Genomic DNA, 13,711 nt, shown 5'->3' with positions numbered 1-13,711 from the left:
AACAATGAAGAAAATACTCAGATAAGATCAATACAAAGTGTCAGTGTTCAAATAAGTCCACGTTCACATGTTGGTTTTTTAATGCTATTAGCCTACACTGCTTGACCTTGACAGTTTTTCTAACAAAGTAGCATGGGATAAAGCCCATTTTCATGCTCTATGTTGAGTTTTTTTGTTTTGTTTTATTTAAATGTTTTCCTGATGTAAGGAGATCTGTATGCCTCTTACGATTATGTTGTAATTGACTTTGATGAAAACAGTAGTTCACAGAAGGGACAAGATCATTTATTGGGAGGACAAAAATCATTCTTTTAAATCAGATTTCTAGGCTGCCATGTGAAGCACTAGAAAGTTCTCATCCGCATCTGAGATTCATTGCTAAATTATAGCACTCCACCCTTGAAAATGAAATAGCCTGTAGGTTTGTTATGTAAATGGGCAACATGACTCTGAGCTACTGAGACGATCAAGCCGACTTCCCCATGCTGTGACTATGCACGTGTTTATGGGTATGTACATACACATCTATCTTTATATAAATCACTAATAAGATGGGCAAGTGTCTAGCATGCAGTAGATGCTAAAACAAATGTTGAATCTTTGTTACTCAGATAGGTACATGGACATGAAACTGCCTCAAAGAAATGTTTTAAGGCCTAATAATGTGAATTCAAAACATTCAAGAAATAAATATTTTCACTTTCCCTTTTTCTTATTCGTTTTCCTGTTAAACTATAATCTTGACACCTCCAATAACCTCTATGAGATTCTAGTTTCCTATTAACTGAAGGATAGTGATGCACTCGAAGTCACCAGTTACTTGGAAATTTGTTTTCTTATACTTCTGTTTACCTGTGTTTTGGTTAACTATTTTTTATCTAGCTTCCTCATTCCAAGTGCAAAATACACTGATGTTACTGGAGACAAATTATGTGGCAATGCTTTTTTTAGAATAACCCCATTTTTGTCAGTGTCTTTTAACCACTCAGTTATGTTGTCTTCTGGTTGGGGGACAGCATGGGGAGTGCGGACACGAACAAGTAGAGGGCACACTGTCTAAGAGATCTTCTCTAAATAGCACTTCTTGCGCGGCGCGGTGGCTCACGTCTGTAATCCTAGCACTTTGGGAAGCCGAGGTGGGCAGATCACCTGAGGTCAGGAGTTTGAGACCAACCTGGCCAACATGGCAAAACCCCGTCTCTACTAAAAATATAAAAATTAGCTGGGTGTGGTGGCAGGTGCCTGTAATCACAGCTACTTGGAAGGCTGAGGCAGGAGAATCGCTTGAACCCAGGAGGCGGAGGCTGCAGTGAGCCGAGATTGTGCCATTGCACTCCAGCCTGGGCGACAAGAGCAAAACTCCATCTCAAAAATAAGTAGATAAATAAATAAATAGCACTTCTCTCAGCTGGGCTTTGGGTGGTTCTTTGAAGATAGCGGTTTCCTCTGATGAGGGTCAAGAGTACTGGTGTTCTAGGTTGCTGATAAAGAAAGATTCATGTGGTCTGGAAACCAAGATGTAGGCAGTGGGATGTCACAAACAGGGGAACTGCTTCTTTTCCTGGACGGGAGCGCTCAGCCTCTCCAGACAGACCACAGAGATAACTACAAGTAATGCCAGAAGTTTCCACAGGAAGCTTCGATGGATCTTTTCCAGCACATGAACAATTGCTCAATTAAATCCCCAGAGTTCCATGCCATAAAGAAGGGCAGAAACTATTCTGGCATGGAAGTTTCTCAGGGCAGGTGTTATCCATTGCTGGCTGTGGCTTTGGAAAAGTCTGGCGTTTCCACAGATCCCTGATTTGGGGCCACATGTTGCCTCAAGAAACTCATAAAGATAAGTATGAGTTAAAATACGTTCCTAGGTACCTGAAGGGGTTGACTTGATCTAGGAGGTTGTTTGATAGACCAATGGGATCCATATGAAACAGGGATTTTAATTTAGTTAATATTCAGCCATTTTATTTAGGAGTACTTTGATACCAGGATCTACTGTCTGTAAAAATTACTTTTAATATATTAATTTAGGCTGGGCTCATGCCTCTAATCTCAACACTTTGGGAGGCCGAGGCAGGTGGATCACCTGAGGTCAGGAGTTCAAGACCAGCCTGGCAAACATGACGAAACCCCATCTCTACTAAAAATACAAAAAATTAGCCACGCTGATGATGTGCACCTGTAGTCCCAGCTACTCGGGAGGCTGAGGCATGAGAATCGCTTGAACCTGGCAGGCAGAGGTTGCAGAGTGAGTCAAGATCGCACCAAGGCACTCCAGCCTGGGAAACAAAGTGAAACTCTGTCTCAAAAATAAAATAAAATAAAAATTTAAAAGATATTAATTTATATCATCAGCAATACCAGAAAAGCATATGTTAATTTAGTATCTTTGAAATTATATACCCAGCAAAATATTCTGACAGAAGCAGGGGGAGGGGAAGTGATTCCCCTAGATGTTGGTGACAGTGGGCATCTGCCACGTGCCAGGCAGCAAGCCAGCCTCTTCCACAGCACAGCACCGAATGCACACACCCTGCCTGTGAGGTGGCTCGTAGGCTTTCCAGTTCCACTCACGAGGAGCCTGAGGAGCAGCCAATTAAGTGATGCCAAGGTCATGCAGTCAGTAGGTGGAAAAGCTAAGCCTCAAACGCAGATCTTCTAACTGAATCCAGTTTTTGAGATGGTCAAATCCAAGAGAAACGCTGGAGAGGACTGCTGGGCATAACCAGGGTATTTGACACACACATCATCTCACAGATCTGTGACCTAATGGTAAAGCCTCCATGACCATTCACTTAGAGCTTCTACCTTTGCTTCCACTGTTTAAACTGATTTTTTAAAGAAAACTATACCCTGAGATTGGTGCCAAATACTAAGTTTTCCTCCCTCCAAGAATTTCTTTCCTCTCTCCTGCTAACTTCTATTCCCGCCTAAGGAACGCTAATCCTGGGCCCCTCATTCCCTGCCTTTCGGAGGCATTGCAGCTGCCTGGGAAGAGGGGAGGAGGAGGAGGCTGGTGAAGAAGAGGGAGAAGAAGAAGAGAGACTGAGGGATGAGGGGAGGAAGGAGGCGAGAGAGATCCTTAGTGATAGTATTCTGATTGGTCAGTAATAGCTTCAAGGGAGGCTCAGCCTCTGTAGCACCTATGGTTCAAAAAATCATGAGGCTGTCTGTTAGGCTGTTCTTACATTGCTGTAAAGAAATATCTGAGGCTTGGTAATTTATTAAGAGGTATAATTGACTCACAGTTCTCCAGGCTGTACAAGCATGGTGCTAGCATCTGCTCGCCTTCCAGTGAGGCCTCAGGGAGCCCTTACTCATGTCAAAGGCAAAACAGGAGCAGGTGTATCACATGGTGGCAGCAGGAACAAGAGAAGGGGGGAGGTGCCACACACTTTCAGATAATCAGATGTAAACAACAGCACCATGCCATGCATGAGGGATCCACCCCCACGACCCAAACACCTCCCATCAGGCCCCACCTCCAACATTGAGGATTACAATTCACCATCAGAATTGGAGGGTCAGCATCCAAGCTATATCAGGCTGGGACTGTGAGAAATGGAAGGTCAGAGATTTCAAGGTCGTCTAGTCCAGTCTCTTTTTTACAGATAAGATAACTGAGATCTGGAAAGAGAGATGACTTGTCTAGGGTGATACAGCTAGTCACTAAAATGGATGTCATTATTGCATCATATGGAGATGTGTAGATTTTAAAGCACTTTCACCACCTCACTTTATTGCCTCACAACAATCCTCCGAGATGTTTGTCGAATGTCACGTAAGCGTGTGAACAGTTCCCTTTTGACTGTACCATTGTAGAGGGAACTCATAGATTACGTAAGACAAACCAAATGTCTTCTAAAACTGATTTTGATTCTATAATTAGTTTTCCAAATGAGGAAACTGGTTCAGAAAGGGAAATGATTGGCCAAAAATATCATTGCTCAACTAATGATTGCATGAAATTCAGAGCCCAGGAAAATTTCTGTACTTTTTATTCAGAAAAAAAGATGAGACAGGCCTATAGGACTAGATGACCCACACTGGAAAAAGTTCAGTATTGAAAATATATTTTGGATGACACCGACATTTATTCTTGAGAGTTTTTACTAAGTTATTGCATATTTGAATATTATAACTAGTTATATATTTTAATATAATTGCATTGAACCTATATGAATCCATTACCATTCTACATAAATAGGCTTTTGGATGTTATTTAGGTCATTTGGTATAAAAGGATATATAATATTTATGAGCAAGGGTAGAGCTAGAAAAAATTTGTGAATTAAGAGAAATTTGTATTAGTGTATCTTTTGCTTATAAATTAAAGATACAAGTAAATTAAAGATGTAAATAAATTAAAAATGAAAAACTCACCTTTATGGAAAGATAACTTTAAAAAAGGTAAGAAGGCAATTTACAAATAATGCATTTTAAAAATTTGTTTTTCAGGATCTAGTTCAGGTTCAAAATTAAAAGATCCTGAACTGAGTTTAAAAGGCACCCAGCACGTCATGCAAGCAGGCCAGACACTGCATCTCCAATGCAGGTAAGTGGCTGTGTTGGTTTGGGAATAATCTAGTTGCCATGCCTAAGGCAAAATCATTCCCTGGCAGAGTAAAAAGGTAGGGACCTCAGTGATCTCCTGTGATCTGCAAAGTGCAAACCATATGCATCCAGCTTCCCATGAAAGGGGATTCGTGGGGAAGGGAGAGCATTACTCACTCAGGGAAATGGGGGAAGGGATGCCCAGATAGTTCTGCATCTTTATTCTGAGTATTGTTCTACAGCTTTTCTGAATGTGTTGCTTTCCCGTAAAGAGGAAGATGACTACCCTTAAGAGAGGACCTCCGCTTCCTAATAACATGAATGCTGAGGAACTGGTGCTGAGCCTAGGGCCCAGCCATAAATATGTTTTGTTTTCTTATCTGTGATTGCAGGGGGGAAGCAGCCCATAAATGGTCTTTGCCTGAAATGGTGAGTAAGGAAAGCGAAAGGCTGAGCATAACTAAATCTGCCTGTGGAAGAAATGGCAAACAATTCTGCAGTACTTTAACCTTGAACACAGCTCAAGCAAACCACACTGGCTTCTACAGCTGCAAATATCTAGCTGTACCTACTTCAAAGAAGAAGGAAACAGAATCTGCAATCTATATATTTATTAGTGGTAAGACTTCCATTTTCTACATTCTGTTTGCTATTGCTTTGCAAATGAGTCATAAATCTACCCTGATCCATTGGAAAGGTTGCTTTCCTAGTGAGTATGAAAGAAACGGGTTAGGAAAGAGATTCCATCCTAGTTGTAGACACTTTCGTGGATGTCAATTTTAACCAGAATTGTCAAGGCCCAGTTAGTCACTATGTGCTCCACAAAGAGAGAGACTGGTCTGTATAGGTCACCTCTGTACCCACAGCTCCTAGCACAGTATGTGGCCCATAGTTGGATGAATAAGTGAATACAAGGATTTTAGTTCTATTTCTTAGTTATTGAGAAGCCCAAAATAGAATACATGATTTTTGTCATTTAACACAGCTGCATTCTCTTATATGTTGGAACTGTAAAATACTGTTTTTTCTACTAAATTAATAAACGCAATGTTGCTGTTATCTCGAGTGTTATATAACTGGTTCCAATGGACAATGTTGTATTATTTCATGTTCACTGAGGAACTACTATAATGACATGAGAACTGGCACTGACCAAGATACAGTGCAAAGGGCAAAGGGCAAAGGGCAAAAATGAATCATGTTTGATTCATTTTTTATGGTACTCGTAAAAAAATCATTTTCATTCATTCATAATTTTTATGATACTGTTCTTCCTTCCTTAGAGAATGAACAAATGAAGTAACATTCAAAGGGAAGAAATGCAAAATCTTTTAAGAAGTAGAAACTCACAGTAAAATTGGAACCCTGAGAAAGAATAATAAAAATGGCCTGTCACTTTCTTCTTTCTTGTTTAGTTCCAATTTTCAAATCTTGAGGGGATTAAAGAAAAAAAACGCACACACACAAACAAGGCTGTAGAGAACACAAAGCAGTATTAGTAGGCACTTCAGGCACAGAATCAGGTTAAAAAAAAACAAAAGAAAACGACCAACCATCAGCATCAATAGCTAAATATACATTGTGGGTCTACCTTCTGGTGAGTTCAGGAACTGGGTCTTTGCATTGGAGGTAGTACAATAGAACTAACATTTTAGTGAGGCAGTTTTTGTTCATTGTTGTTTGTTTGTTTTTTTATGAGATGGAGTCTTGATCTCTCACCCAGGCTGGAGTGCAATGGCAGCTCACTGCAACTTCTGCCTCCCAGGTGCAAGCGATTACTCCTGCCTCAGCCTCCTGAGAAGCTAGGATTACAGGCGTCTGCCACCACTCCGGGCTAATTTTTGTATTTTTAGTAGAGACTGGGTTTCACCATGTTGGTCAGGCTGGTCTCGAACTCCTGACCTCAGGTGATCCACCTGCCTCGGCCTCCCAAAGTGTTGGGATTACAGGCATGAGCTACCGTGCCTGGCCATGGGATTTTTTTAAATTTGTGAAATAAGGCAACTAGACAGTGTTTTTCCCTGAGCATAACATGTACATATCCAAATTCAGGATTAGTCTTAGGAGACAGCAGAACAGTTGCCTGTTATTGACAGTAACCTCTTTGTAGCTGCTATCAGCCTGATTTTGACTGAGCCACTTTCATGTCCCCGATCCTCCAAATTCTGTTTTGACATTTTGTGCTTGTCCAGGGGGTAGATAACTTTAAGGGACTAACCATCCAAGCAGTTTGCCATCAAGGGATGCAATCAGCTCACTTCCACATATGAGTGGGAGGTAGGCCGGGGAATTTTGCTTGGGGAAGTCAGCCCACTTCTAAAGCAGGGATGAAAGGATGGTAGGCAGGAATGAGGAAGGGTAGAGAAGGTGCAGCATTAAGAGCAGAGACTTTCAGAGAGGTAATTTTGCAGCTGAGGGGGAAAGACAACACGCTTGATAGTGGTGGAAAAAGCCGTGTACTCAGCCATCTGTTCTCTTTCTCTAATTCCACGTAGCATATTGTGTTCTTTCCGACATCTGTGGAGAAAGGAAAACACTGCAGTGAGTCACAGACTGCCCCTGTCTCTATAGGGGAGTGGGAGAAAAATTCATTCATTCTAATATTTTCATAAAACTTTCTCCTATAGGTTTATCAGTCTGACTTGCAAATTGAACACTTAAATGAATAAAAAGAAAACCATCTCTTTTTTTCTAATAAATAGTGTTCAGCTATTTTCACCTTTAACTCCTAAACTATTCAACAGACATCATGGCTTTATGAAGCCAGGGAGTGCAAGCCTCTCCACTCAGTCCCCTACTATCACAAAGGAGAGACACTGCTATTTAGAATTAGTTCCATTTCAACTATACAACAGAGCAGATCTGGCAAACAATCATGACTTTGAGTGTCAAATCCATTGTTAATCTAAGCCCTGTGATGGCACGGTCCACGTCTGTCCTGGTTACTTTTATCTGCAATGTGCCTCCCTGGTACAGTGCCTTGCACATATTAGGAAATCAATAATAATTGCTAAATGAATAAATGAATGGATTAACAGGTGCTTTGTGGAATACTATGTTAAAATTGACATTGAGGATAAATTCCAGGCTTAGTGGGAAAAAGTGCCATGATTGATTATTGATGTCTCTTGTGGGATTGTGGGGGAGCAGTGGCCGTTAGGTCATGTATTTATCATGTCTGCCTTCCTGTGATAGTCCACAACCATTCGCAGAAAATTACGAGTTCCAATATCATAAAACACTTGCATAATTTGTTGGACATTAGGAAATTATCTATCACATAGATTGTTTTTGGATAAGGAAGGATGGTGAAATGCATTGTATTTCATAGATTATTATGGAATACACACATATACATACATATACTACGAATATTATATGAGATCAGTGGAAAAATTGTTATGATAATATTATGAGACCACTATTTTTAAATAGCACTCATACTAAAAGATATTGGAATCAATAATGGTAACCATAGAAGAGCCTTCTGAATCTTGCTTGCTAATTAATTTAATCAGCAAATATTTAGGAAACAGTTACTATGAGCCTGTAACTGTACTACTATGAACAGTAACACCTATTTTGTTATTTGTTTCCTGTTAGGGTGATATTGGTCTCATAATCACACCTTATTAAAGTCCAAGGTAGCTGTGATATAATCCATTAAACAATCATAACTTTTCCGAGGAGTCTAATATTTTATGTCTCTCTCTCATTATTTTATTAACTCTCTTTCTGAGAAAATTTGATCGTCTGCTTCCATTGTTACCGAACACTTCCATGACAGGTTTATTTTAGTTCAGGAGCACAAAACTTATCTCTGATGACTCAGAGCATTGTCTCTGGCATTAATAAAACTCCAACCATTTCCTAATACACAGCTGTGATTACTCGCTAGATATTAACTTGGTTATCATGTATTTATTATTGTTGAATATTTACTTTAGAATATGTTTGGGGGATTTCAGCCCCAATAAGCATCTGCAGATTACTGGGATTTCATTTTATTTTTCTCTAAGGATGAGTAACCCTATGTAGACACATCTTTTGAAAAGGTAGATTTGTAGTCTAATAGGGTTTTAAGAAAAAGAATCAGGAGTATAGCTCTGTCTACATGTCACAAAACCCAGCATGTAAATTATGAACAAACTATTACTTAGGCATTATTGATTGCCTGCTGTGTAACAGGCACTGTTCCCACCTGAGCACTGATTAGGATGTAACATCTGATATGTAATGTACAGAAAAATCAATATCAGCACTTTATCATTCCAGCTTGTATAAACCCACCAAACCTCTAGCATAATGTATTAAATCAATTTAAGTACCCAAGTAATTATATTTAACTACTTTACTTAATTACCGAATTATCTAGTAAATTTAAATTTCCGCTAATATAATAATTTCTTACATTTGTTTCTTTTCACTTAAACAAATGGTTTCATTTACTTGATGCCATTTAATCCTCACAACCATCCAATGAAGCATCGTTCTCTTCATTTTACAAGCAAAGGACCAAGAATCCACTTCACATTAGGGCTCTGTGGGGAGTCATGGGAAAGTTCTAGCACTGGAATAAGATGGTCAGGTTTCCCCTTCACATTCTCAGTGGCAGGAGGAGGTCGGAAGGGGCAAGACTGAGGCAGGAAGGCCAGATAGGGGCCTGCTCTGTGCATCAAAGCAGGTGGAAGGTGGTGTCCTGAGTTCACTTTGGTCGTGGTGGGGAAGGAGAGTTGACAGAATTGGGGTATTCGTTGGCCTTGGTGATCAGAGGTTGAGTGGCTGAGGGAAAGAGGGGAATCAATGTGACACTCAGAATCCTGGAAGGGGCCACTTGGTCCCACAGCCAGGTGGAGCTTTGCCACGCTAAATTACCTTGATGCAAAGGCACCATCATTATCATCATTCTCTCTGGATATACCCTTGGTATGGCTTTTGAATCATAATAGTGGAAAATATGATATGCATTTGTAAAAATTGCTTTGTTAAAAATGAATTGAATCTAATTATAGCTACGAAACACCAGGTCATAAACAAAAACAAATTACAAAGCACCTCCTAATTACAATAGAGTACAATTCTTCTATTAATTTCTAGAAGAATAGTAATGTTGGGGCTATTTAAGTGAACTTCATCCCCTTGGAGAAAGGAGCACTTTTGCACTTCTTTTCTGACACTCTGGTGTACACAGGAAATGGGCTCCAGGTCAGCCTTTTCTCACAGTTAGAGGATTTCATTGAAATATTATTGTAATATATGAGTTATGACTGTAAAGTAAGAAAACTGACCAGACGAGTTTTTTAATGGCAACTCTGAAGTAGTTAATACTTGTCAGTATCTTTAATTTAGTTAGCAAGACCTTAAACTTAGGGTGTTGAGCTCCCCACACTGTGAAGTTAGCTTATATCTCTCTCTCACCAGCCGTAAGCTTCTAGGGCCTATTTAAATATAATATCTCCTCTTGAAAAATTATAATCAAAAAGCAAAATGATGGGGCTGGGTGGATCCCTTCTAGTTCATCCCTGTAAAAGAAACTCATCTCTTCTCTTCTGTTTCTCTTTACTTGATTATTTTCCTCTTTGGCTCTATTAAAGTCAATGGGTTGGAGCATTTTTATAAGAAATTTTTCCACAGTTGATTTTCCCATATGCATAAAACTCATGAGATTTGCACAGCAGCATAATTTGAGGTAGAAACATTATCGGACGCATTGGGTATATAACTGAAAGCAGTAGAATTTCTAACAACTTAGATATTCTGGGAGAGAATAATAATTATGCTTTTATATAAATGTGTTTAGCGGGGGGAAAAAAGGCTCTACCTGGCTATGAAACCTTGAGCAAGTAGAAATCCTACCAGTGCAGATATTCTGAGGATTCTTTTTTTATTCTTATTTTTACTTTTATTTTTTGAGATAGTCTTGCTTTGTCGCCCAGGCTGGAGTGCAGTGGCGATTCTGAGGAGGATTCAATGAACTCATTTGTACTGAACTTCAGATTTCCTTAAGAGCTTTTACTTAATTATCTCTGAGAGAAAGGGAGTTGGTATTTCTTCCATGTTATATATGAGAAAACAGCCTCAGTGACTTGCATGAGCTGGACAGAGCTCATACATTGAGAAACCAGGATGAGGATCCAGCTAGGTTAGGGCTATTTCCCCTGTACTGGAGTTGCAGCTCTTGACATCAAACTAGGAGCTAGTTGTTGTTTTAATTGTTAAGAATGTAGATTATACAGTTATTAAAATTTTGTAATCTCAAATTTATTCTTTTTCTTTCAAGGAAAAATTTACTAAGTTGAGCAGGGCTTTTAAAAATGTGCCTCCAAATTCATTAATGGGCTATGGAATCAAATGAATGGGTTTCAACCTGCATTAAAAAAAAAAAAAGCTAGGAGCTGGGGCATCCACCTGTAGTCTCAGCTATTTAGGAGGCTGGGACAAGAGGATCACTTGAGCTCAGGATTTGAGGCTGCAGTGAGCTGTGATTGCACCTGTGAATAGCCGCTGTACTCCAGCCTGGACAACGTAGTGAGACCCTGTCTCAAAAAAGAAAAACCAACCCAGAATAGAAAAGAAAATATCCAAGTAAATTGCAAAGAGTAAGGGTAAGTGTTGTTTAGTAAAACTATTTTTGTTTCAATTTTATACACTCATATATCCATTTTACCTGCATAAATGTAAAGTACATATGTGTGTGTGTGTGTGTGTGTGTGTGTGTGTGTGTGTGTGTAATGGGTCTGATGTAAAATGTATTTCTTTTTGTGAAAGTTAGCATAAGTTTAAAAGTTACCAGGATAGACCATATCTATTATTTAGGTAAGCAGTGCCAATTGTAAGCACTGTGATTTTTTGGGGGGGTGGGGGGAGGGGCACACCAGTACTGAAGCAGAGGTCTGGAGAAAATGTGGCAGTGGAAGGAAGCCCTCTCCTTTAGCTGATTTGGGTCCACTGCTTTTGGTGGTTCTGTGCAATCCACTCATTTCACTCCTGAACTGAGTTTTCCCACTCGGAGGCTTGGCCCAGGAGTTTCCACTGACAGGAATCTGTCTGCAGATGTTGATTGCATACCTACTCCACACAAGGCCCTGTTGTTTGATCTGTGAGAGACATAAAAAGCAAAGTCACAGAATCCTGTAATTGTGAAGTCCCCCAGTTACTCTCTAGGACCATAGCTCACAGATTTGTAAGTATTTTTTAAAGCATGAGTTTTATTTTTTAGAGAATAACTATTGTTCAGAAGTGGGTCTCTAAGGAGTGAAGAGGGCTCTGTTAATAGCCCCTAATGGGGAGCCCTATTCATGTTCTGTGAGGCGTGGCTGTTGCTCCAGCACTGCCTGCCTTTAGATCCCTTCCCAGATCTGACACAATTTGGCACACACAGAAGGCTCAGTCAACACTGCCCAGCTGGGTGATGGTTGGGCAGATGGTGTTTGTTGCCCAATCTGCCAGACTGGTATGGCAAGTCCAATAAACATCTCCATGGAACCAGCAGGGACATCAACAGAGTAGCAATCTGCAGGCTTCATCGCCGAGCCTTGCCGCCTCCACTTTCCCCCTGTGGGGATCAGAAGGACCCTTGTAAGATGGAAATGCACCAGGAATGTGGGCCCTTCATCCCCAGACCGAAAGGAGGTGTTCACGCTTTCATGCAGGTCAGCACTGTGATGGGCAGAGAGCAGCACATGGCTGAACAGATTGCCAAAGCTTCAAAAATATGTCAATGGAATCACTATAATTTCATGAGAGAAACTTTAAAGAGAAAATATTGTTTCTGTTCATCAAAATTCTCCTCCAAGGGAAAATAAGCAAAAACAGTTTACATTTTGCAGGAAGAAAACAAGAAAGCGCCCAAAATAAAACCCAAACTCATAGCCACACTAGTTGGTTGAATTTTTTAGGCATAGATTTCTTAGGAAATCCATGACGTTATCTAATATTGCTTGGTTAATGTCTAGAGTCTTCTCTGGTTTTAAATTTCCATTTTCCACATGGCCTCATTCTCTCCTCCGCCTGCCCATCCAAAGAGCTTCCCTCCCTTACTCATCTCACCTCTATCCCTAACATGTGGCTCCTTCCATGTATTTTCTGAAATGTGTGTTTCTTCTAACACTAATCTTCCAGTAGGAACTGGTTTCCAAAGTTTTGATCAGGAATTGTCTAGGGTTCCTACCGTAGAGTCGCTTGAGTCCCTGCATTACCAGGAGGCCACAAGTGCAGACAGGTTGGGTGATGGATCTTGTTTTTCCTCTCACATCCCTACTGGATGCATTTGCTCAGGAGACAGGTGAACATGTTGGGGTGAACAAAGGTAGGACTCTCAGTCTCTGGATGACATGTCTGGAAACCCAGGTGAGATTCCTAAAATGGCAGCAACCTGAGACTGACGTGCATCTGCAGAATTATCCTTCAAATTCTCTAAAGAACTCCTAGGAATTTTCTGGCCCATCTGCACACATCTTCATCAAAAACCTAGTGCAAGGTCAGGTTTTGCTGGATTTATTTTTTCATTTTGATAAAGATGTGAAAGAGGGGAAACAGATATTTCTAGGGTTTAAAATACACACTGATGATGTTGTTTGCAATCGCAGTTTTTTTCTTGGGAAATAGACCCCTCTACATCCTGGCTGTGCACTCCCTCTAGGGCTGAAGTATGAAGGAGATTATTCATTCTATCCATCACTGGCAGACAGCTGATTAGGACCACATGGCGAGAGTTTAGAGAACAGTAACTTAACTCTTAACCATTTTCCTTTCCAGCTACGTGGAAATTGGATGGAAGACATTCTTGATATCTTTAAACACTGACATGTCACATTTCCCTTCTAAAAACATTTCTGTCATTAAACACTAAGGGAGCTTGACTATAGAAGACCCTGACGTATGATTGGGACAGAAGCCACTCACATTGGTAGACTTGTTGGCAGTCAGGAACAAATGCATCTTCTCTCTTTGGCCCCTGCCCCAGACCCTGTATTCTCCTAGGATGTCCTAGTAATTTCATCCTTAGCACTTGGTGTGTGGACATGTAAAATGTTCAGGCCATTCCCTCAGAGAGAAAACAATTTCTGGGGCTCTCTAAAATCCATACCAGAAAAAATTTGGCATGCCATCCCTCTAGAGCCACATTGCTAAGACTTACTAGCAACGACGCAGTTAT

General features: G+C 40.3%; 1 protein-coding gene across 12 annotated transcripts in view; it reads left to right on the top strand.

The window, feature by feature from the left end:
- FLT1 (fms related receptor tyrosine kinase 1) overlaps positions 1-13,711 on the top strand; it is a 195,012-nt gene that overhangs the window by 23,536 nt on the left and 157,765 nt on the right. For 11 of the 12 annotated variants that reach the window (XR_010150625.1, XR_010150626.1, XM_009426791.4 and 8 more), the window contains exons 2-3: positions 4,459-4,555; positions 4,947-5,173. Coding sequence is in view for 9 of the 12 variants with exons in the window: in XM_009426791.4 (XP_009425066.1) it covers positions 4,459-4,555; positions 4,947-5,173 (324 nt within the window). In the remaining 3 variants the exon portion in view is untranslated. Of the gene's footprint in view, positions 1-4,458; positions 4,556-4,946; positions 5,174-11,069; positions 11,160-13,711 lie in introns of those variants that run through there. The other variant, XM_009426792.5, reaches the window with a different exon arrangement.

The sequence above is a fragment of the Pan troglodytes genome, chromosome 14, assembly GCF_028858775.2.
Source record: "Pan troglodytes isolate AG18354 chromosome 14, NHGRI_mPanTro3-v2.0_pri, whole genome shotgun sequence".
Lineage (NCBI taxonomy): Eukaryota > Metazoa > Chordata > Mammalia > Primates > Hominidae > Pan > Pan troglodytes.
This window is presented reverse-complemented; position numbering and strand designations above follow the sequence as displayed.